The 26,236-nt window shown below is 51.6% G+C and overlaps 1 protein-coding gene across 2 annotated transcripts in view; it reads left to right on the forward strand.

Annotated features, from left to right (window-relative positions):
- The window catches only part of LOC144808646 (adenosine deaminase 2-like), a 367,765-nt gene that overhangs the window by 57,471 nt on the left and 284,058 nt on the right, over positions 1 to 26,236 (forward strand). For both annotated transcript variants that reach the window (XM_078673651.1, XM_078673652.1), the window contains one exon: positions 3,780 to 3,907. In XM_078673651.1, the coding sequence (XP_078529777.1) occupies positions 3,780 to 3,907 (128 nt within the window). The remainder of the gene's footprint in view (positions 1 to 3,779; positions 3,908 to 26,236) is intronic.

Below are 26,236 nucleotides of genomic sequence, written 5' to 3' on the forward strand. Positions count from 1 at the left end.
CTTTCACCTGAAGCGGTGAACTGCTTTTTTGAAAGTCTGTCTGAAATGATGTTCTCCCCTGAAAAAAAAGAATAACTTTTAAGCAAACGAGCCCTCAGCGTTCCCTGAACTCTGAATTTGGCCTTCAGCTTTGAAAAACAAAATCTTCTGAAAATATTTGGAACTGTTTTGACTTCTTCCCTTGAAAAATGAAATAAATGTTTTCCCGGATTCCAAAATATTTACTTTTTTTTTGGCACTCATCCTCTGCTTAAAGTAGAACTATTCTTAGAGAACAGAGCTTCTATTTTTAGGAACTCTAGAAACAATATATTACCTGAGCCTCTAGCATATTTACAAATAACTGTATTTATATGTGATGAAATGGTCTTGCACTTTTCTTTTCTGTATTAAGAGCCATTTCATGTGTAATTTTCGCAAAATCATTCCGCTGATATATATGCATCCTTTTTAATGAATGATTACACTGCTTGAAATACTGTACCTATACTCATTTTTCGTGTATTTCGCATACGCCATTTCAGATGCAAAAAATGTATTTTGGGGTGGATCGGTATACATATGTTTACTATTGCTTAGTTTAGTAATTATGGACATGAATTCGTGGAGTGGGTGTAGTGTGTTTATCTAGGTACCTGAATTGATATTCCTATTCTTTGCCCTTGTCCGGTTATAAATCAATAATATCCCTACAACGGCATAGAAACCCTTTTCATAATTCAGTCATAGCGCATGCTGTCACATTAAGCAAGCCTATTCCTCCAGCCCCCTAGAAAGCACACCAAGTTCTTAAACAAATCCAAGCCTCCAGCAACCTGGGAAATCCCCGCTGCTTTGTTTTGATTTCGTCCGAGAACTCCTGTAAAGCACTGTAAGAACGACCAGTTCTTAGTGACATCTTTATTGACGTCTTATGTCCAGCCTTACGTCAAACCCGGCACCTTTCAGGTATAAATATACCAATGTTGCCTTAAGCAAACACACAGTGGTAATCCTGGAGCAGAGCAGCTATCTACTTCCGAAGAGCCCAGCTGATGCGAGAGCCCACGGACGCCGCCCCTCCCTTTTGACGCGCTGAGAAAGACGCTGTCTTTTATCTTGCCGAGAAATCCAGCCTCCGGCGTTTCCAGCTTACCCTTGCGGGTGACTGGGATACCGAGTCCTAAGAGAGAGGTACCAGACCTCCTGCCTTCTAATACCCAGGTACTGAACTGACTAAACCCTTACAGAGAATTCTTGAGTCAGATTCTTGGCAAAACAAACTTAACTTAAACTGCTACTTACTTACTCCCTCCCACGTATTAGGCTTAGGTCAGGTACACCGGGGTAGGCGTAGTTAGAAGCACCAGTGGAGTACGATTAGTCAATGTATATATGTATGTATCTATTTTATCCATTTTAAAGTATCATATGGCTAAGAAACCATATCAATGCTTTTACAGTATTATTTCATAATCCTGCTTTTACTGTATTCACTTTACTTAACTATAAGTATTGCAATTGTAGCAATTCATTTCTCTTGTATGAGGAAAGAGACTGCTCAATAAATAACACCTTTTATTGAAAACGCCCGTCTCTCTTTTTCTCTGCAAACTGGTGAAACTAAGTACGCATTGACTGAGTGAAATAGCTGTCTTTTGTTTTCACACAACTCTAGAGATATACTCTTAATCAGGGAGAGCAAAATTGTCATGTTTTATGGTTGTCAGAAACTAAATCCCTTCTTGTCTATCCAGGGAGGTTAAACTCCTCCTCGCTTATTCGAGAAAGTTTCTAGTGAACTCTGAGCTAGCTGGCAAACACTTAGGTCTAATATAGTCAGTAGAGACCTAGTTAACCTCAGTCCTACGTGTACACTACTGAAGATATTATTCCAATGCGCAGAGCCTATTGGGACTATAGGAACTTCACTACACTTTTGTACCGATTTACCATGTGTAGGCAGCAATGAAAGGGCACACAGTGCCCTGGATGAAACCAGGCTTTATTTTGTGTTTTTGCAGATTTATATAGCCCAAACTCAGCTTAAGGGCCTAGGAGCGTTTTACATGATCACCAGATTGCATTACACAAGGTCAGATTTTTTATTTTTTGGCATAGAGAGATAAAGTGATTTGCTCAAAATCAGAGGATGAGCTAAAGCTGGGTCGAGAACCTGGTTGCCTAGTTCCAAACTTGCCAGCTCTGGCCATTAGGCTAAATCTCATTTAACTGGTCTCGCCTTGTGGGGGGAAATGACAGATCTGGCCCTCATTCTAACACATCACAGGGGCCACAGAAAAAACAGGCATTAGCCCTGCAGGAGTGAGGTTGCTGTTATAGATTCTGTTTTTTGTTTGCTGTTGAAAGATGATGCCTAGATGTTTGCTAACGTTTTATGGGGCTTTTTTGACAGAGCTTTCCCAGTGAGTTATTCTTCTTTTCACAGAGAGCATTTTGCCCTTCAGTATTTTGTCACTTTTTTGGCTAGTTTAAGGTTTTTTTCGCAACTTTCAACAATTTTACTTCAAAGGGCTGTAAAAAAGAAACCCAGACAAGTAAAAGTCATAAAAAGGCACTGTGTCTTGATAATAAGAAGGAACTAAACAGCTGATTGCTGACAGCCAGACATGTGCCATCTCTGTTTACCTCTGGAGCAGGATTTGAGGAATCTTCTTTGTCTGTATCCAGGCATTTCTCATGAAAGTTTAAATTCTCTTGTGGTTGTGTCCTCCTCCAGTTCAAAGGCACTATAATTAAATTACCACCTTTTATGTGATAATCTACTCATGTTACCTACATATACCATTTCACACGTGCGTGCCCTTCATCATGTTACTTATGTGTTCCTTTCCCTAGTTTTCATGTGAAGACATTCAGTGATAAAATTCAAGGCCTGATTTAGAATTAAGGGTTAATGGAAAATCCTGTGATTGTTAGAGGAAGTGTTAAATCATCTGATGGAGGAGTCACAAACGGTGCGGAATCCCCAGCAGAATTTCCTCTTCCTTAAGGATAGTATAAAAAAAATAATTTAACCAGATGTGCAGCAGCATTTCTACCATTTTGGTACCTACTCGCTGGACTCTTGGTTATTTGCTCCTTCACCAGAAGACATACTGGGGCTCTGCACAATACAGAACAAATCATATAAACAAGGGGAATCCCAAGTCGCGGCTTGGATGGCTCGCGGGTGGGGGGGGGGGGGGGGGGGGGGCGGGTGGTCGTGCTGGTGGTTGCGCGGAGAGGCGGGTCGCACGGGGGGAGGTTTAATTTAAAATAAAAATGTTACTTTTGCCGGGTCCCTTGTTGTCCTCTGCAACAGGAAGCAGGCAGCCTCCCTCCCCTAAGCCAATCACAATGCTGCAATAGCAGCATTGTGATTGGTTGGGACGCCGACCTCACAGGCGTCAATGGAAAGGCCATTTTCTCCATGTAGCATGGAGAAAATGGAGAGTGCAAATGACTGGTTTGGTTGGCCCCAGAGAGCCGACCAAACAGTCAGTGCCCACAACAGTGGACAAGACGCTCCTCCCCTTTCCGTAGAGCAGGCCAGCCTGCCCGCCCCCAACCAAACCCTTCTGCTTATACCATTTTATGTTTCTGCTTCTCGCGGTGCGAGAAGCAGAAACATAAAATGGTATTATAATACCATTTTATGTTTCTGCTTCTCGCACTGCGAGAAAGCAGTGGGGCAACGCTCCTCCGCCCACCTGGAGGAGCCACCTCGGGAAATTCTTATTTACATTTTTTTTCTTGCAGGCGAAGTTTTTCCCAACTAATTTCTGTTAATATTGCAGATCTATGAACTGAACGGAACAGTGCATAGCAGTGCGTGGGCCCTTCAAGTATACAAAGATGTGGCTGAGCAGTTCGTCAGGGAGCACCCAGACTTCGTGGGAGTCAAAATTATTTACACTGTGTACAGGTAGGAAGCACAGTAGCAACACAAACAGCTTTTGTTTTGTGTTTGTAACCGAACATTCAAAATAGCTAAATGTATTTATGTGGTTGCTTCGTAAATGCAGTGCTTAATTTGAGCCGGTGGAGCCCACCCACCGTCATTTTTGGGGATCAGTGCTTATTTTTCCTCATCCGACATTTACTAAAAGCAAAAAGAGGATAAAACATACAATGGAGGAAAAGTTAGAGAAATACAGAAAAACAGTCAGAAAGGGAGAGGCAGGAACCTGCAAGAGTGAGATAATGGGACAGGGAGTGTCTCGAAGTGTATTACGGAGACATGAGGTTGTTTCAAGACTATGCAGCCTTCGTATTCAGCACCTTGACATTTAATAGTGCTGGATACGGGCTTCTGAGCAAAGATTTGGGTACTGGCACTCATTATTTTACAAATCAAGAACTAGGTACAGGTGTGTGAATCCTGCAAGTAAAAGATTGAACCCTTCAGGGCCCTCCGAGACTCGCCCACCTATCAAGGGTGTCAAAATGAGCTCCAATGTTCCTGACATTTTCATTCAACTACAAACTTTGTACCAGTTTACTAGCCAGGAAGGAGGCAGACAGGAAACATCTGGAATTATAGCGTTACAGAAGAAAAGAATCTATTCATGTGGTGAGGGCAGTAACAAGGAAGAGGGACATGGAGGTAACGTATTGCAAAACCTGAAGGCTGAGGATTGGTGCTTTTTAGCACAACATACGTTGTTGTGTAAGTCATACATTGGTGGGTCAGAAAAGTATTTGCCTCGCTGCAGGGTTTTGTGGATTTATGTCTCCAAAGTGGCAAGGACTTATGTGCAATGTATAGGGATGCTATTGTAGGTACTTGGAAGTCTGGTGGCAGAGCAACTTTGTCCTGGGTGCAAGACAAGGACTGGAGTGATGGATACGATTTAGGAGCCGAGTCTACAGCACAAGGTTCACTCTCAAAACAACATAATGGTCATTTTGTTTCAGACAAAGTACGCATTCAGAATAGCAAAAACGGGAAATTAGCATTGTAGTCAGTAGTAAATTAGTACACTGAAAATATTACCAATATAATACAAAAAAGTTTAAGACCTACGACTATGAATGGGTGACTCTTATGGTAGTGCCAATAAACCTATAACTCCAGTTTCTCTTTTCTTTTCTCACTTCTACATACCCTAAATGAATAAATCAGTTCTATTACAGATCAACAGGTGTCTTACTAGGGGTAAGTGGGCCGCCACTCCAAATACCGCCTGTTGTTCACTTTTTCTATCCCCGTACCAATACACACCATAACTTTCATAATTACTCTTTTTGAGTAAAAAGTTTTTGAGACTGGTCTCTTTCACGTGGCTGTATGTGTCTTCGAAAAATACAATGCATAGAATTCTGGCCCGAAAGTGACAACATGGCGGCTCCCGGTGCACTCTCCTGCTGCAGGGTTTCCTGACAGTACTGCTACGCGGCTTGATGGCGTTCTCTGCACATGCCTATGCTGTTCCAATATTAACGCAACTTCTGGCCCCCATGTAGCCTGGCACTTGCAGAACTGGCCTTGGCCACCGGCTTGTGCCCAGATCTGCATCCCTCCCACGCTGCAGCAAAATTGGCAGTAGTATCGGCTATTCGCCACACATACCTAATTTTAAGATGGATCTTCCCGCCGCGGCAGCGCCCTATCTGTTCGCTCAGACCACCCAGATAATACAGCTGGAACCGACATGTTGCAGCACTGACACCGCCTGACGGAATGCCGTGCACCAAGCAAGGCTCCAAGGGCCAGATGTATCAACATTATCTTTTGCGAGTCCATAATAGAGAATTTTACCAATTCGCTATTATGGATTCACAAAAGGCAATGTATTTAGTTTTCGCAAAATATATTGCGTTTCCTACCCATTCCTTATTTGCGAGTCGCAAATAGGGAATGGCTTCCCATTCATACATATGGGCCTAGAGGCCCATAGGAATAAATGGTAATTGCATGGGCAATTTGCGAGTACCCAATAGGTACTTGCAAATTGCGCATGCTATTTCAAGGGTGCCAAATGGACACCCTGTTGCACTCCTGAAATATGCATGTGTGCACATGTGGCGCACACACATGCCAATGTATGTATGCCACATGGCACCTAGAAAAATGCAAAAAAGTAACAAAATGGCTGTGTGGCCCAGCTTGCACCAGGCACCTTAAGTAGCCTTGCAGCTGGGGGGAAAGTCGCTGAGCATCAGGACTGGTGGGCAATCCATCCAAGTAAGAAGTGACCTGCCCAGAGGCATGTAATTACCGCACAACAATCAACACACAAGCACAGCAGCAGCCTTTGTCCAGTTGACCCTGTGGCCTGAATGCCAAACTGACGCCGTAGGTGACAGAACATTGGTGCACACCTCGCCCGCCCCCGGCGAGTTGCTGAGTGACTATGCGGATTAGCGTGCACACTCCATCTTATGAGGCCTTGCAGCTGAGGGAACAAAGCTATACGCAACGACTATGGCAGCAATCTCTGCAGCAAAATAAGGAAGCAAAATAACAAAGCAGCAATCTCTGTACAGTCTGCAACCAGCCATTAAAGCAAATGCCCGGCTCAGCGACATAGAGCACTGCAATCAGGAGAGTGCTTACTCTCGGACAGTTCTGGGTTTGGCCTACTTGTGCCTCAAAACACGCCATTTAGAACATGGGTGGGGGAATGCGTTTCCTACGCATTCCAGGGGTGGGGGGTTTTGTGGGCGGGTCTTGGTTTTGTTAATGTTGTTATAATGTTGCCAACATCTTTTGTCCTGGCTCTTCTGCTCCCCGCTGTCTCTTTCCTCTCTCCTTACCTTCTCATCTTCGTCCGACATGCTTACCCACGATCTTGGCTAAATGAGCAATGAGTTTGAGTTGGGATTTATAAAGCGCGTAGCTACCCTCGGGCATCCCAGCGCTGACAAGACCTTGTATCCAGGGGAGAAGAGAGAAAGTGAAATGGGATGAATTAAGGGAAGAGCCAGGTTTTCAATTGTTTCCGAAAGATGAGGAGGTTATGTTCTCTCCTCATGGCCAATGGGAGGGTGTTCCAGAGTCTTGGGGCATTGTAGGAAAACAAGCGGCCTCCGGATCTGGACTTTCTTATCCTTGGGATGCTGGCAAGGGCGAGGGAGTCAGATCTTAGTTGTCTGTAGGACTGATGGGGTTTCATCAGAGGTCTGAGAATTGGGGGACCTTTATCGTGCATTATCTTGTGGGAGATGCATAGGGTCTTGAAGGTAATTCGCTCCTTCACTGGGAGCCAGTGAAGGCTTTTGAGAGCTGGTTTCGCCGAGCATCTTGCTTTAGTTCCTGTTAGGATTCTGGCCGCCGCGTTCTGAGCCACCTGTAGTCTATGAACAACTGAAGCGGGGGCCCCCAGGTACAAGATGTTGCCATAGTCCAATCTGGAGTTGACCAACCCCTGCATCAGTAGCTTCCTCGACTGGAAGGGGATTAGGTGGAGAATCTTTCGGGACATGCGGAAAACAGGTGCCTGATGTTTTTCTGGCCTGGGTTTTAAAATTCAGGTCCTGGTCCTACCAAATGCCAAGACTTTTGACCTCGGTTTTGGGTGTTGGGGGAGTTCCCATACAAGATGGCCAGGAGAGGTTGGTGGGAAGCTTGTTAGGGTTACCCAGGAGAAGAATCTCCGATTTGTCTCCATTAGGTTTTAATCGAGATTCACACATCCATTGGAAGACCCTATCTAGGCACCTGGCAAAGTTGTCTAAGCTGTTACTCGACTGGTTGATGGAGACCACCAGCTGGGTGTCGTCGGCGTACATTACTGAATGCCTTCAATTAATGGATCCCCTGCCTTTACCTTTGATTATTATTCTTCCAGAATTTGTAAGGTGCACAGCTACCCCTGAGGGGTTTTCTGGCGCTGGGCGAGGGTAGAGCGAGAATGAGGGAAAACATGAAGAGCTTGATTAAAACAACCAGGTATTTCAACCCTTGCCGAAAGCGAGAAGAGAGGTCTCATCGCTCAAGGAGGATGGCAGGGAATTCCATTAAGTCGTCCCAAGATAGGAGAAAGACCGGCCTTTAATGCGGGCCAGTCTGTTTTTAGGAACCACAAACCAGATCTGTTGAGCTGAACGCAAGGGGCGGAATGGGTGATATAGCTGGACCAGATCCTTCAAGTATTTAGGATTTGCTTTGATTTTCATATAACACAGAGCTTTGAACCTAACCCGATTCAACACCGTAAACCAGTGTAAGTCTCGTAGAATCCCTGAGACAGAGGCAAACTTAGGTGTTGATTTAGAAGCCTTGCAGCTGCTTTCTGCACAATCCACAGTCTAGAAATTACAAGAGCCTGGATCACAGTTCTCTGTGCTGGGAAGGGAATCAGCCATAGAATCTTCTTTAACCATTTCAGGACAACAAAGCAGTTAGATGACACCTTGGCTTACTTATTGTTTCATAGACAGAGATTCATCCACAATGAATCCCAAATTCTTAAACGCTATGTACAGGGCAGGCAGAGCTTCCAGTTCGGGGTGCCAGTGGGTGGACCCCAAAGATCATATCTTTTGCCTAAGATCTTAAATTCAGTCTTATCTCCATTTAGTTTGAGCAGGTTGTTCTGCATCCAAAGGGCAACTTTGCTCAGTCCCAAGTTGAGGTCTCAAGGCTTGTGTCCTTGTGACGTAGAGAGGGAGAACACAATCTGTGCGTCGTCAGCATAAAAGAAGAGTGACAATGCCACAATTTCGTCCACCTCCGTTAGAGGGCGGACATATAGATTAAATCAGAGAGGACTCAGCACTGAGCCCTCTAGGACTACAAAGGGGAAGGCTTGGGAGTTGGAGCTAGCCATAGCATAAGAGACCTGGAAGGTCTGGTCGTTGAGAAAAGAGAGAAAAACTTTCCAAGGCCATTTCGTCCAGGCCTAGGATGGGTGCTGCAGTTTTGCCTTCATCTAAAACCACAAAACTCAGATTAGCAGAACTGGAGATATGCAGTTTTAAAGATTAAGTAAAGATAGTGCTTAAAAGCAGAAAGTGTCAGCAGTGGTAATCTAATCACACCAGGTTAGGTCAAAGTAACAAGTGCAGACCAACAGCATTAAAGCGTGGAGTGGATCCAGGGACCAGGTTAGCCCAGCTGAGAAATGTACCTACTTTAAATCCTGGTTGTGGAGCAATGCACCACTCAGCAGCGGTCCAGAGAAGTGATGTAAGGTCCACGTCGCAGATGCGTTGCGCAGCTGTGATTCCGAAGAGACCTCAGCTGGGCAGGCAGAGCTACATTTGCCCCACTTCCAAGGGTCCAAGACTGGAGGGGCTCGACTCTGGGAGGGGGGAGTTAGACTCACAGCAGGCTCAGGGTTCAAATGGTTGGAGCATTTTCAGTCCCTGAGACCAGCTAACTAACACTTAGAGTCTCTCTCAGGTGGTCCTTGGTTCCAGATGCAGGTCCAGTCCTTCACACCCAAGCAGAAGGGCAGCAGAGTAGCAGGGCAGTCCTTGCTGCAGCACAGCAGCCCTTCTTCTGTGTCTTCCACAGGTCCAGAAGTGTATTGAAGAGTTTGGTCTGAGAGTCCAATATTCATACCTGGTGTCCACTTTGAAGTGGGAGAAGCTTCTAGAGTCCTCCCCCCTACAGGGGTGTCTGGAATTTCCTGCCTCCCTACCCTGGCCCCAGCTCCTCTAAGGGCGCAAAAGACCGGTGTGAAAACTTTAGTGAGTATGTAGGACCCTGACCTCCTGTCTAGTGCAAACTCTCTCCTCAGCAGCTCCGCAGTGCTGTCGCCATAGTGGCAGTAGCGAGACCTCCTCCCTTGAGGGTTTGCACCTCGTACCAGTCTCCTGCCATGCGCTGTTCCAGCCTCAGCCAGCCAGCCAGATGGGACACGGTATTCCCTGCCCCGCTTGGTGACTCTGCTCCGATTACTTAATTATTTGTATTGTACCATGACTGCATTTTTGGTCTGCACTTCCCACCGCTGCTGCCCCTGCGCCCCCCAGACAGCCCCCGCTCCCGCCTCCCAGCACCTCGTCCCGACCCTCCCCCATTTTATGGCGGCCGGTTGCGCAGTGGACACGCACAGCTGGCGTGTCGCTGGCGCAGTGAAGGCGCGCCTAAGGCAAGCCCGTCTGTGCCCGACCGCGACCAGTGCCACGCACACTGCATCTTGGACTACCCAACGCTACAACACAGCCACCCTCCACACACTCAACCCCGGAAGACTCATAGACTGCCAACAGGCCATGCCAAACATGACCAACGGCCAGTTCTCCTGCCGCCAGTCCTTCACCACCAACTCTGCATCCAACACCACAGAAGCAAAGACCGGTGACGCCCTAAGATGCATCCTCCTCAACATGCGCTCCGTGCACAAACACGCCGCGTAGATCTGGAACCTATTTGACTTCATCTCGCCAGACATTGCCTTCTTCACGGAGACCTGGACCAACGCCTCCTCCAGCCGTCATCATCACCGCCATCCCAGAAGGATACAAGATCAGAGGAAGGACCGCCCCAACCACTCGGGAGGGGTCTCGCCATCACCCACAAGAGCAACCTCTGCCGAACACCTGCACTTCCAGATCCAGACCAACCCCAACTCCACGCTCCGTGGAACTCTCGTCTACAGACCCCCGGGCCTCTTTCGCCGCCACTATCACCCACCTCATCACACCCCACGCCATAGCCTCAATGAACTACATACTCATCGGAGACCTGAACTTCCACCTCGACAACCCGAGTGGCCCGACTCCACCGCCCTTTGTGACAACCTCGCCAACATCGGACTCCAACAACTCTGCACAACACCGACCCACAGAGCAGGTCACACCCTTGACCCCATCTTCTCAGTAGGAAACAGCATCCACTTCAGCCACACAACAGAATCAATCAATCAATCAATCAATCAATCAATCAGGACACTTGTAAAGCGCACTACATACCCTTGAGGGTCTCAAGGCCCTGGGGGGGAGGGGACGCTGCTACTGACCAAAGAGCCAGGTCTTGAGTAGTCTTCTGAAGGCCAGTAGGTCTTGGGTCTGCCGTAGGTTGGTGGGGAGGGGGTTCCAGGTCTTAGCGGCGAAGTGGGAGAAGGATCTGCCTCCGGCTGTCATTCTTCAGATGCGGGGGACAGCGGAGAGGGCGAGATCTGCAGAGCAGAGCTTGCGGGTGGGGTGTAGAAGCTGAGTCGTCTGTTGAGGTACGCTGGGCCGTTGTCGTGGAGGGCTTTGTGTGCGTGGATGAGGAGCTTGAAGGTTATCCTCTTGTTGACGGGGAGCCAGTGTAGGTCTCTCGGGTGGGGGGTGATGTGGATGCGGCGGGGGATGTCGAGGATCAGACGTGGGGAGGCGTTTTGGATGCATTGCAGCCGTCTTAGAAGGTTGGCCGATGCTCCTGCATAGAGGGAGTTACCATAGTCCAGCCTGTTGGTGAGGAGGGCCTGGGTAACTGTTCTTCTTGTTTCAGTGGGGATCCATTTGAAGATCCTGCGTAGCATTCAGAGAGTGTTGAAGCAGGAGGAGGAGATGGCGTTGACCTGCTTAGTCATGGTGAGGGTGGAGTCGAGGACGACCCCCAGGTTGCGTGCGTGGTCTGTGGGAGTCGGAGCGGTTCCCAGTGTGGTCGGCCACTAGGAGTGGTCCCAGGCCGAAGGGGTGGACCCAAGGATGAGGACCTCCATCTTGTCCGAGTTCAACTTCAGTTGACTGATCCTCATGCAGTCAGCGAGGGCCTTCATTCCTTCGTGGAGGTTGGTTTTGGCTGTGTGAGGGTCTTTGGTGAGGAAGATGATCAGCTGGGTGTTGTCGGCATAGGAGATGATGTTGAGGTCGTGTTGACGGGCGACGTGGGCGAGGGGTGCAATGTAGATGTTGAACAGCGTTGGACTGAGGGACGAGCCCAGGGGTACGCCGCAGGTGATCTTGGTGGCATTGGAGTGGAAGGGGGGGAGACGGACGCCCATTGACCGACCACCACTGCGTACACTTCACCGTTGACAAACCCAAAGCACCCAGACCAACCCCACGCCCACCACGAAGGAACTGGAGCAAGGTCACCGATGAGCAACTCATCTCTACCCTCACCCAGTACAACCACACCTCGGCAACTGACGCCAACGTCGCAGCCAGAGAACTCCACACTTGAATCTCCAACTGCGCTTGCCCCGCTACGCAACACTGACAAATAGCGCCCCAGGAAAGCGGCCTGGCTCACCACCGATCTCAAAGAAGCGTGACGCACCTGCTGGTGCCTGGAGAAAAACTGGAGATACACCAAGACACCTGAAAACTACACCACCTACAAAGAAACAACGACTGACTACCACAACCAAATCAGAACCATCAAAAGGACCTTCATCCACAACAAAATCCTCACCAACTCCAAGGAACTCTTCACGGTCACAAGAATTCACCAACATCCGCAGCGAAGCCGCACACATCACCCCGTCCAATGAACTCTGCGACAAGCTTGGAACCTACTTCCACCTCAAGATCAAAATCCTCTACGACAACTTCGTCGACCAGACGCCACAACCGGCCTGCCTCCCAGACACACCAGCCAGCCCCCCATCTACACCTGGACACCAATCACGGCCGAAGACACCGCCTAGACCATGAAAGGCATCCACTCAGTGGCCCCCACAGACCCCTGCCCCCACACATCTACTACAGAGCTGCCACCACCATCGCACCCGAACTACAACGCACCATCAACACCACCTTCAAAACTGGCACCTTCACAGATGACGGAAATGTGCAGAAGTCAGGCCCCTGCTCAAGACACCCACAGCTGACCCCACCGATGTCAAGAACTACCGGCCCATCTCGCTCCTCCCCTTCACGGCCAAAGCCACACGGGAAATAGTCAACAGGGAACTGACATGATTCATCGAAGACCACGCCATCCTCGACCCATCCCAATCTGGATTTCGAAGCACCCATAGCACTGAGACCGCCCTACTGGCCGCTACAGATGACATCCGCACCCTCCTAGACCAAGGCCACTCCAGAGCCCTCATCCTACTCGAACTATCAGCAGCCTTCAACACCGTCTCCCTCCGCACACTTGTCGCCAGACTACACAACTCTGGCATACAAGGAACAGACCTAGACTGGATCCGATCATACCTCACCTGAAGAAGCCAAAGAATCAGAATGCCACCCTTCCTATCTGAACCCACGGATATCACCTGTGAAGTCCCACAGGGGTCTTCACTGAGCCCGACCTTCTTCAACATCTACATGGCCTCCCTCGCCGCCATCGTGCAACAACACGGCCTCAACATCGTATCATACGCTGACAACATCCAACTCATCCTCTCCGTCACCAAAGACCCCACCACCGCCAGACTCAACTTCCAGAAAGGGATGCAGGATGTCACACTCTGGATGACCAACAGCTGCCTAAAACTCAAAGCAGTGAAAACAGAAGTCCTTGTCCTTCGAACCACACCCTCAGCAGGGGACGTCACCTGGTGGCCGACCGCCCTCAGAAGCCCATGACCCCTGCGGACCACGCCAAAAACCTCAGCATCGTACTCAACTCATCCCTCACCATGAACAGGCAGGTCAACGCCATCACCTCCAGCTGCTTCAACATCGTCTGCACCCTCCGAAAGACTTTCAAGTGAATCCCCCCTGAATCAAAGAAGACAGTCACCCATGCACTCATCACCAGCAGACTGGACTATGGAAACGTGCTCTATGCCGGCGTAAACAAGTTCCTACTCTGCAAACTCCAGATGATACAGAACACCGCGGCTAGACTCATCCTCGGCATTCCCCGGCACAAACCCATCAGCCAACACCTGTGAAGACTCTATTGGCACCCCGTGGAGAAAAGAATCACCTTCAAAATCTTCATCCATGCCTACAAATGCCTGTACAACAACCGGACCCGAATACCTCAACAACAGAATCAACTTCCACGTAGCCAAAAGGAACCTTAGATCAACCTCGCACTGGCTGAAACCCCTCGCATCCACAGAGCCAAAGCTGAGATTGATCTAAACAGTGTCCTGGCATTTCTGTAACTCCCAAAAGGGTGGATTAAGTAGAAAAACCAGCACTGAAACCTGACTACCTTCCCATATGACTGCCACCCCCACCAAGAAATGTCTGGGACAAACTAAAACATACATTTTGTCATCTGCTAGCTTTCTTGGCTTTAACCCTCTCATACTGTCATCATCTGCATACGAAGATCCCAAGCCCCGTGATGGTGCATGCTTTGAACCTACTCTCATTATACAGAAATCGACTCAACCATCCAGTCCAACGGAAAGTAGTTGCTGATTACTGAAACAAACTTGCAGGGTATGTTATCGTCCTACAAAAGACCCACTTAAAATCCATCCATGACGCAATATTTTACAGCCCTTAGATTTCAATGTTGGTATTTCTACAGCCCCACATAGAATGAATGGTGTAGTAGCTCTAGATTCGAAACAATCTGACACATCCATTATCTCACACACCCACGATCAAGCGGGCAGAAGGCTCATCTCCAAAATGAAAAAGCAGGATTTAGAATTCTATATATAAACGACAATGCCTAGGACTTCTGGAGGGACCTCGACAGACAACCTGCAGACCTCCCAGACAACTTTTCTAGGTGGGGACTTTGATTTACCCATGGATGGTAATCTAGATCAGCTCACAAGTTTTTTGCTGACAGAGCACACAAACAAATGGTATCCTGCAGTAAAAATAAGAATCTAGTGGACATCTGGAAACTTCATAACCCCACTGGGAGCTATTATACCTTTTACTCCTCACCTCATCACTCCTTTACGCGAATAGACTCCATCATGGTAAGTAGCTCATTACTTCACATCATGCACTCCCCGAAGATTGAGCCCATAGTAACCCTACACCACCTCCTCGCCATTGGCGCCTGAACAACAACCTTTTGGATAATCCTAACAATATAACACAGATAGAGACATCCATTGCCAACTTCCTCAAAGAAAACACTCCAAATTAGGCAACACCAACGGCTTGCTGTGACGCCCTCAAGGCCACACTTAGGGGGATACTGATACAGCTAATAAGAATAAGGTCATCTCAAACTGGCTCAAAAAGCTTGATCTGTCTATCCAAAACCTAAGAACTCAACTCAAACAATCCAAAAGGTAGGCCCTTCTTTCTAAACTGTGTGCAGAACAGTATGAATATAATGAAATCTTGAGTCAGAGAGCCCAGAAATGGATGGACGTATCAAAGCAGGTAGACTATGTAACAATAACAAAACAGGCAAATCCCTTTCTAACTATATAAAATACACCAAAATCTCTTATATCGCCCATGAGAAATTCAGACAGGGCGGTCACCACATCCAACTCAGACATACTTGAGGGCTTTAAAAAGTTCTATGTGGATTTTTACAATTCAAACAATCCCACCTCCTAGGCCAAAATAAATGAATATCTCAACTCGTACCATTCCCAAAATCTCAAAGCATGACTAATTGGCAATTACTAAGCCTAACACAAATAAAAAAAATCAACCTTGCGATACACTCCCTTAAAACAGGGTAGGCCCCTGACCTAGATGGCTACTCAGCAAATTTCTATCAAAGATTTGCTGATATGGATTCCGGTCAATTACACACAGTCTTTAAGGAATTTACACATGCTGCATCTCAGGTGCGCCTTTGTTGGACCCGGCCTCATGGCGTGGTCCTACCCCTCCCGCATGGCGGGCCCAGGACGATATCCGCCCTCCACCAGACCTCGGGCGGCCCCTTCGGCCCGATCCTGCACGCCCCAACCCCACAGGGCCGGCTACCATCCCGGTCCACCAGCGCAGGCCTGACCCCAGCGGAGGCCCATCACGGCCTCAGCACGAGGCCGTGCCCGACTCCATCTTGGACCCGCCACGTCACAACCACGTGGCCTCGGCCCCAGCCCCGGCCCCAGCGAAGCCCCGACATCGAGGCACCAAGATCCACCCAGGTGGTCGAGTAGCCACTCGACAGATCCCGGAGGAAGGGGAGTTTCGATGGGCCTCCAGCCGTCCCCGGACGCCTGGTATCGATCGCCCTCCGGCCTCCCTGGGCGCTGGCTCCACCCCCCTGCTGGGTGTCTGGACACCATCATCCCGGCCCCTCTGACCCCCAGGCGCGAGGGTCCGGACTTCAAAGACCTCCAGACCTATATCTGGGGCAACCCTGGATTAAGACTTCAGTTGTATCCTGGACTGGAAGCCCTGCTGACGCTGTCACGGCCGACACCAGACGAACTCATCCGTAACCCGACGACCTTCTGAGAGCCTGCTGGCACTGCCGCGGCCTACCTTGCTGAACCTTCCGAGAGCCTGCTGGCGCTGCCGCGGCCTATCTTGCTGAACCATCTGAGAGCCTGCTGGCGCTGCCGCGGCCTACCTTGCTGAACCTTCCGAGAGCCGGCTGGCGCTGCCGCGGCCTATCTTGCTGAACCATCTGAGAGCCTGCTGGCGCTGCCGCGGCCTACCTTGCTGAACCTTCCGAGAGCCTGCTGGCGCTGCCGCGGCCTATCTTGCTGAACCATCTGAGAGCCTGCTGGCGCTGCCGCGGCCTACCTTGCTGAACCTTCCGAGAGCCTGCTGGCGCTGCCGCGGCCTATCCTGTCGAACCATCTGAGAGCCTGCTGGCGCTGCCGCGGCTCGAGCATCTCGGAACCCCCCAGCTCGAGGATTGAGAGCTGTGCGTAGGGTATCCCTTCCTCCGCCCAGAGTAAGACTGTCCCGCTACCTTACCCCCCTTTAAGAGACTTTCCAGATCCCTCGATCTGCTTGTACATACTGCCAAGAACCAGCAACCGTTTATTCCCTATAAAAGCTTGAGAACGTAACTTCTTGTGTGGTGTCCATCTGTAGTGTTGTGATTACTCTGCTGTACGATCCTAGGAGAGGACCCTCATTCAGGAGGCCTCTCAGCAACCGCTCGGCTACTCCTCGACGGAGAGGTGGACCTAGGGGTGGTCAGTCAGACATCTTCTGCCTCGCCCGGGGACGCCTTTCTAACATTGGTGGCAAGCGCTGGGATCCGAGCCCACGCAGATCGTACAGAGAGTAATTCGCTCACTACCAAGAAAAAACCACTGCAACCATGAGCACAGAATTCCAGAAAGAGAAAATGGAAGACTACAGTCACAAGGAGCTAAAGCAATTCTGCAAGGACGTAGGCATCGCTACCACTGGCTTAAGTACTAAAGAAGACTTTAAATCGGCCCTGCAGGCCTGGGTGGACGCCGGCGAGGCGCCACCACCGAGGGAAGATAACCTGGGCCCAAACGGAGGCACGGAGGCTGCGACGAACCCAGCGGGAGGGAGACCCGCAAACCCAGACACGGGCCTCTCCCACGAAGATGCCAGAGAACGAGAGAAGAACCGGCTCCACGAATTGGAGCTCGTTCGACTCAGGCAAGAAGGAGAGATCCAACTGGCAGAAAGGAAGTTAGCCCTCGAGCAGCTACGGCTAGAAGGAGACCTAGAAGAAAGGCGAAGACAAAGAGACCTAGAGGAGAAGAAACTCCTGCTCGAGCACGAGCGCGTCCTCAAAGAAATGGAATTTAAAGCCAAGGCAAACGAGACTGATCGCTCCGGGGGGAAGACCTCACCTCCCCCGGGGGACACAAAGGTGCACATACCTAAGGATGTTGTCAAAGAGTACTATAAGAACGACGACATCCAACAGTGGTTCAAAGCCTACGAGGTCGCCATGACCGCCCATCGAGTACCCCTCAAGGACTGGGGCGCCGGCCTGTGGGGGAAGTTTATCAACGAAGGAAGAGACGCCCTGCTAGAGCTCCCCGACGCCGAGATGACCTCGTACGAGCACATGAAGACTGCCCTCCTCACTCGCTACGGACTCACCCCCGAGATGTACCGGCAGCGATTCCGAGACTGCAAAAAAATCCCCGGTACCACGTGGGTGGAGTACGTGAACTATTACAGCAGAGCCTTCGAGGGGTGGACTCGGGGCTGTCAGGTCACCACCTACCAGCAGTTGGTCGACCTCATTCTGTGGGAACATCTATCCAATAACTGCTTCATCGAACTCCGGCAACACCTCCTCGACAGCAAACTGACTGAGCCACGAAAACTCGCTGTCGAGGCGGATAGATGGGCGAGCACCCGAGTCGGCCGGGTTCCGACGGAAGACTCCGGCCGGGGATCTCCGGGAAACCACCGACCCCGAGGCGGCAGAGTAGGCCAGAGCCGGGGACGAGACGCCCCCCAGGGGTCTTCCCCTGCCTCCACGTCGCCACGCTGGGGCCAGAGAGGGGGCCCCCCAGCCAGACTAGGGCCCCGCCCGAATGTTACGTGCCACAGATGCCAGCGACAGGGTCATTACGCGAATGACCCCCTCTGCCCGATGAATCAGCGACCCGGCACCACCGGGCCCCCAGCCCGCCAGATAATGGCCGCGGCCCTGGGTGAAGAAGGTAGTGAGGAAGAGGACAACGGCCCCGAGCAGGCCGAGTGGGAGCCCGCCGCCATGACCTTAGCCTGCCTGGGGACTCATGACCTAATCCCCCGAGGCCCGATCCCCGACAACACCCAGAAGTACCGCCAGTGGGTCACCATCAATGGTCGCCGAACCGAAGCCCTCCGTGACACTGGAGCCAGCGTAACAGCAGTCAGCTGCCATTTGGTGACCGCCGAACAGATCCTTCCTAACGTCCTGTGCCCAGTCCGGTCCGCAGATAACTCAGAGACTTTGTGCCAGATGGCCCGCATCCACTTCAAGTGGGGGGGAGTGTCGGGCATGCTAAAAGTGACTGTCCGCGACGACGCCCCCGTGGACTGCCTCCTTGGGAACGACCTGGAAAGTTCCCCCTGGGCAGGCGTCGAAAGAAGAGAGCACCTAGGGATGCTAGGCCTTCCCGAGTGGGTCTGCGCGACCACCCGCTCCATGTCCGCCCGAGCCTCCACCCCAGCGGGGGAAGCTTCGACTGAAGAGCCGGAGTGGCCCGCACCGCCGCCACCCGTTATCCCCGAAGACCCTGGCCTGGAACACGGCTCCCAAGAGCCCGACCAAGAAAACCTCCCCGAGCTCCAACACCTCCCCGGACTCGCGCAATGGCGCCAAGAAGGGGGTCCCACTCGCGAACAGTTCCGGCAGGAGCAGAAAACCTGCCCCTCCCTTGAGGGGGTCCGACAGCAAGCCGCTACTCAAGCCGCGGGAGACCCCGCGGGGTCCCACTGGGTCTATTGGGACAACGACCTTCTCTACAGTGAACAGAAGATTGCCGAACTAGGGGCCAGCCGGGTGCTGGTCGTGCCCCTCCGATTCAGAGACTTCCTCCTAAACTTAGCACATGATGTGCCCCTCGCCGGGCACCTGGGGCAGGACAAAACTGACAGCCGCCTGGTGACCCATTTCTACTGGCCGAAAATGCGGAACGATGTGCATAACCACTGCAGGACCTGCCCGACCTGTCAAGCCAGCGGAAAGAGCGGGGGGAAGGTGAAGGCCCCGCTCCAACCTTTTCCCGTGGTCACCACCCCCTTCGAGCGAGTGGGGATCGACATCGTAGGGCCCCTGGATCCTCGCACCTCGCAGGGGCACCGCTTCATCCTCGTCCCGGTGGATCATGCTACCCGCTATCCCGATGCCATCCCCCTCCGAACCATCACGGCCCCCGTGGTGGGCCGAGCCCTCATGAGCATCTTCTCCCGAGTCGGCTTCCCTCGGGAAGTCGTGAGTGATCGGGGCTCCAACTTTATCTCGAAGCATATGCGGTCCCTCTGGCAGCAGTGCGGGGTCGCCTATAAGTTCACCACTCCGTATCATCCCCAAGGAAATGGGCTAGTCGAACGATTCAACAGGACACTGAAGGGGATGATCAAGGGCCTAGAGGAGCCCCTCCGGCGCAAATGGGATGTCCTACTGCCTTGCCTCCTGTTCGCCTACCGAGAGGAACCCCAGAAGTCCCTGGGGTTCAGCCCTTTCGAACTCTTGTACGGGCACCCGGTCCGAGGCCCCCTCAGCCTGGTCAAGGAAGGCTGGGAGACGGCAGTCCGAGATGCCCCACCTGATGTCTACCGGTACCTCCTGACCCTACGCAATCAGACTCGGAAGTTTCGGGAACTTGCCGAGGCCAACCTGGAGGCTAGTCAGGAGGAGACGAAACGCTGGTATGACCAGAACGCCTCGTCCATCGAATTCGAGCCGGGCCAGCAGGTCTGGGTCATGTCCCCGGTCGAACCTTGTGCCCTCCAGGACAAGTGGACGGGGCCCTTCAAGGTGGTGGAGCGCAAGAGCCCCGTCACCTACTTAGTGGACATGGAATCCCCCAGGAACCCCCTCCGGGTTCTCCACGCTAACCGACTCAAGCCGCACTTTGCACGCACTGAACTAAGTCTGCTGCTGACGACCGATGACGGAGCGGAAGACGACTCCGACCCACTACCAGACCTCCTCAGCACCTCCGAGAAAGACGGCTCCTTCGAAGGGGTCCGGCTCTCCTCTACCCTGACCCCAGAGCAGCAACAAGACTGCCGGAAGCTGCTGGGGCAGTTTGCGGATCTGTTTTCCCTCACTCCGGGGGTCACCCGGTGGTGTATCCACGATGTGGACACCGGAGACAGCCCGCCCGTGAAACACCGAGCTTTCCGAGTACCCGACCGGGTTCGGGCCTGCATCCAAACAGAAGTGGCCAAGATGTTAGCTCTGGGGGTAGTCGAACCCTCCAACAGTCCCTGGGCCAGTCCCGTTGTCCTGGTCCCTAAAGCCGCCGCCCCCGGGACAGCTCCGGAGCTCCGGTTTTGTGTTGATTACCGGGGGCTGAATGCAGTCACCAGAACCGACGCCCATCCTATCCCCAGGGCAGATGAACTAATCGATCGCTTAGGAGCTGCCAAATTCCTCAGCACCTTCGATCTCACGGCGGGGTATTGGCAGATCGGCCTCACCCCGGGGGCACAAGAACGATCAGCCTTCTCGACCCCGATGGCCACTATCACTTCAAGGTGATGCCCTTCGGCATGAAGAACGCACCAGCAACCTTCCAGAGACTCGTGAACCAGGTGCTGGCCGGACTAGAGGAGTACAGCGCTGCCTATCTCGATGACATTGCTGTGTACAGCCTTCACTGGGGTGAGCACCTGACCCACCTCTGGATGGTCCTGACGGCCCTTCGGCGGGCCGGACTCACCATCAAAGCCAGTAAGTGCCAGATAGGCCAAGGGACTGTGACCTATCTGGGACACCAAGTGGGGAGCGGCCACGTGGCGCCCCTCCAACCAAAGATCGACGCCATCCGGGACTGGGAACCCCCAGTCACCCAGACCGCCGTCCGAGCCTTCCTGGGGCTCACTGGATATTATCGGCGGTTTATAAAAGACTACGGGAGCATTGTGGTGCCCCTGACCGAACTGACCTCCAAGAAGCTACCAAAGAGGGTGCACTGGACCCCTGCATGCCAAACGGCCTTTGAGACTCTAAAGACTGCCATGTGCACCGCCCCTGTGCTCCAGGCCCCCGACTACAGCAGAGAGTTTGTGGTCCAGACCGACGCCTCGGAGCACGGCATCGGGGCGGTCCTGTCCCAAGTCAACCCCGAAGGAATCGACTAACCTGTGGCCTTCATCAGCCGACGCCTGCTGGCGAGAGAGCAACGCTGGAGCACCATCGAGAGGGAAGCCTTCGCCGTGGTGTGGGCCCTCAAGAAGCTCCGGCCCTACCTCTTCGGCACCCACTTCCGAGTCCAGACCGACCACCAGCCCCTGCGTTGGTTGATGCAGATGCGGGGAGAAAACCCGAAGCTGCTGCGCTGGTCCATCTCGCTGCAGGGAATGGATTTCACCGTGGAGCATCGGCCCGGCAACGACCACGCCAATGCTGACGGCCTGTCCAGATTCTTCCGCCTTGGCGAGGAGAATCCCCAAGAAGATGGGTGACTCTCCCCTGCCTTCAGCTGGGGGGGACGCGTGTTGGACCCGGCCTCATGGCGTGGTCCTACCCCTCCCGCATGGCGGGCCCAGGACGATATCCACCCTCCACCAGACCTCGGGCGGCCCCTTCGGCCCGATCCTGCACGCCCCAACCCCACAGGGCCGGCTACCATCCCGGTCCACCAGCGCAGGCCTGACCCCAGCGTAGGCCCATCACGGCCTCAGCACGAGGCCGTGCCCGACTCCATCTTGGACCCGCCACGTCACAACCACGTGGCCTCGGCCCCAGCCCCGGCCCAGCGAAGCCCCGACATCGAGGCACCAAGATCCACCCAGGTGGTCGAGTAGCCACTCGACAGATCCCGGAGGAAGGGGAGTTTCGATGGGCCTCCAGCCGTCCCCGGACGCCTGGTATCGATCGCCCTCCGGCCTCCCTGGGCGCTGGCTCCACCCCCCTGCTGGGTGTCTGGACACCATCATCCCGGCCCCTCTGACCCCCAGGCGCGAGGGTCCGGACTTCAAAGACCTCCAGACCTATATCTGGGGCAACCCTGGATTAAGACTTCAGTTGTATCCTGGACTGGAAGCCCTGCTGACGATGTCACGGCCGACACCAGACGAACTCATCCGTAACCCGACGACCTTCTGAGAGCCTGCTGGCGCTGCCGCGGCCTACCTTGCTGAACCTTCCGAGAGCCTGCTGGCGCTGCCGCGGCCTATCTTGCTGAACCATCTGAGAGCCTGCTGGCGCTGCCGCGGCCTACCTTGCTGAACCTTCCGAGAGCCTGCTGGCGCTGCCGCTGCCGCGGCCTATCTTGCTGAACCATCTGAGAGCCTGCTGGCGCTGCCGCGGCCTACCTTGCTGAACCTTCCGAGAGCCTGCTGGCGCTGCCGCGGCCTATCTTGCTGAACCATCTGAGAGCCTGCTGGCGCTGCCGCGGCCTACCTTGCTGAACCTTCCGAGAGCCTGCTGGCGCTGCCGCGGCCTATCTTGCTGAACCATCTGAGAGCCTGCTGGCGCTGCCGCGGCCTACCTTGCTGACCCTTCCGAGAGCCTGCTGGCGCTGCCGCGGCCTATCCTGTCGAACCATCTGAGAGCCTGCTGGCGCTGGCGCTGCCGCGGCTCGAGCATCTCGGAACCCCCCAGCTCGAGGATTGAGAGCTGTGCGTAGGGTATCCCTTCCTCCGCCCAGAGTAAGACTGTCCCGCTACCTTACCCCCCTTTAAGAGACTTTCCAGATCCCTCGATCTGCTTGTACATACTGCCAAGAACCAGCAACCGTTTATTCCCTATAAAAGCTTGAGAACGTAACTTCTTGTGTGGTGTCCATCTGTAGTGTTGTGATTACTCTGCTGTACGATCCTAGGAGAGGACCCTCATTCAGGAGGCCTCTCAGCAACCGCTCGGCTACTCCTCGACGGAGAGGTGGACCTAGGGGTGGTCAGTCAGACATCTTCTGCCTCGCCCGGGGACGCCTTTCTAACAGCCTTCAGAAGCTACCTTTGTTGTGATCCCTAAAGAAGGGGAGGACCATCTGAACGTCAGAAATTATAGACCGATCTCTCTTATAATTTTGACTGCAAGATCTACGAAAAAATTGCAGCCTGCCATCTTGAGTTTATTATCCAATGTCTGATCCCGAACTATCGAACTGGCTTTCTTAAAGGCAAACTATCTGCAGATATTATTAGGACTTTCTACCATGTCCTAGAAAGAGCTAAACTATCCTCCTCTCCAACAGAGACTTCAGCTTTTGACGCAGAAAATGCCTTTGATAAGGTCTCCTGGCCTCTTCTATAGGCCATCTTTCACAAATACCACCTAGGTGACGACTTTATACCCATGACCATGGCTGTTTATGCATACCTGATAGCTAAGGTGGGCATCAGTGCTCACCTATCCCATTCCATCACTCTCTCCCAATTTACCTGCCAAGGATGCCCCCCGTTACTCTTCCTATTGGTCATTGATACATTTATAGCTGCCTTTAGGGACAACCTAAGGATTCCAGGTATCAACTTCGCCTCTGGCAGACAAGTTTGGCTGCCTACGTGGGCAATGTACTACTGTTTACTGATGTTGCCCTCCTTAGCCATTGCAATCATCATGGAAGAAATAAATAGGTACTCACAAGTTGCAGGCTACTCCCTAAACAGGGACAAAATGGAGGTATTCTGCTAAACGTCCATTGCATAGCCGATGAACTTGGTAAATCTGACCTGAAGTGGCAACCGACAGCCATTAAATACTAAGAATATGGTTCTCTCTAGACCTAGGACTTGCAGGCATTTGTTCCTCAAATTGATTTCAAGCCAATATTGCTTTTCCAATTATCATAACCCTTAAGGGTGAATTGTTTGACAAATAAAGCAGCATATATCAATTTTGTCTGGCTAAGCATATACTTTTTCGACTGGGTTAGAACCAATTTAAAATAGTATGTTTGAAAGGTAAAAACTTGTGAAATATATACACTTGCTGGAATGCTTCTTTGAACTACCTTGTTGTGGGCTTAACCAATGTTCCCACTGTGTCTAGTTATGATTGGGACACTGTCCACTTGCCATATAAAGAAAATAATGTCCATAATGATTAGCCTAACTAAAATATAAATCTTCAGATTCAAACACAGTATAATATTGGCATTCATAAAGCATTGGATTTATAGTATCAACAGCCCAATTGTAGGAGGCTGGCTTAGTATATGGTGCTCACTTACATAAGTGTAGCACCCTGCACTAATCCAGACAACCCAGATAGTGATTTTAGTGGTTTTAGAAAACCTTAGAAATCTCTCTAAGTGGTAGCTGTGGAGAGTGGCCTTCAGGCAGGCTGAAGGAGTGTTAAGCAGCTTGCTTTACCAGTACTTAATCTTATGGTATGGGTTACGTGAATAAGAACCACACAGTGTACCTAATAAAATATGTATTTATTATAATCATTCACTAACAAATTGCAATATCTCCTGCCTGGAGATATGACCATAATAAACACAAATATATTTGGAAATAGAACACGTAAGTAGAAAAAAAAAACACAGTGGTCTCCAGGGGGAGACCAAACCATATACTCAAATTGTGGAATGGGAACCATGACCTAAGTGGAGAATGGACACAGAAGACATAGAAGAACCGGGGACCCAAGGAAACACCCAAGGTGAGTATCTAGGAACACCAGGGAGACCATGGGCAGAGAGGAAACATGACCACATTCTCAATGCAAGTCAATGAGTAAGTTGTGGTTTCAGTTTTAAAGAAAAATGACCCTTTCTAGCAGACCCTGAAGACCCCCGTGGAAGATGGAAGGTTGGAGAGTCACCCCACCCATGGATACCCCTGGAACCAGGATACCTACACCAGGGAAGCCGGGAGCATCGGTGAGAAGTGACGTCAGAAACCACCGTAGACCACAATGGAGGACTTTAACAAGGATGCAGCTAGCGAAAAAGGTGAAAGAGTCCAGTGTAACCCAAAGGTGGAGTCAAGATGAGAGGTACCTGCGAGTAGAGGGGACAGAGTCTATGCCACTCAGGAGTGACAAAGAGGCCTGGTTCCCGAATGCCCACCGATGTCGTGGATGCAGAAGAGTTGATGGTGCCATTGAAGTTGCAGCTGTGTGGACCAGGCAACGCTGTAGAAGACCAGGAGCTGTTCATGAGATATTCCATTTCAGATGTCAATAGCCAAGGGGTCAGGGTCCGGCAGGGGCACCAACAAGCCTTGGCAATGGCAACCAACCTAGTCATCAAAGAAGGTGCAGTGTCGGGACCAGCAAGGTCCAAGTGACTCACCACAATCAGGTAAGTCAAAGCATTCCCTGAGCAAACGGGAGCTCACTGAAGCCAAAGAAGACCCTCGAGAGCACCCACAGGGCGAAGGCACAGGAGTCACAAGAGGACCTCAAGCAGCTCACCAAGGGTTGTAGGTCAATGGTGCAAAGGATGCAGTGCAGGCAAAGATTTTGGCTGCAGGAGATGCTTGAGGATGGAGCTTCTTGGAGCCCGAAGTATCTAGAGAAGAGAATGAACAAGTCCTGTCAACATCAAGTTGATGTGGTGCACAGTACTGCTCCAGCGGTTCCGACAAAGGATACTGGTTTCAAACTTGCTGTGAAGACAGTGCAGGCCTTGAGGGAGTTGCAGAACCACCACCCATATTGCTGAACCTTACAGAGTTCTTAGGAGCTTAGGAACAGCAGACCAGGCAGCTTTGTTGCGGTGTGTGTGATGCAAGGGAATGACTCATTCACTCCAGGGGAGATACCTTCAGGTGCCTTTTATGTCCACAGGCCTTGTGAAGAACCTATATGGAGCACAGGCATAGACGCTGCAGAAGACTGGCAGGATGACGAGACCAGGAGCAGCAGGAGTCTTCCCAGTTGCAGTTTCTGTTCCCAAAGCGAAGTCCAAAGTCCCAAGACGGTTGAAGTTGAAGTGGTTTCGGATCTGAA

Source organism: Lissotriton helveticus, chromosome 1_1, assembly GCF_964261635.1.
Source record: "Lissotriton helveticus chromosome 1_1, aLisHel1.1, whole genome shotgun sequence".
Lineage (NCBI taxonomy): Eukaryota > Metazoa > Chordata > Amphibia > Caudata > Salamandridae > Lissotriton > Lissotriton helveticus.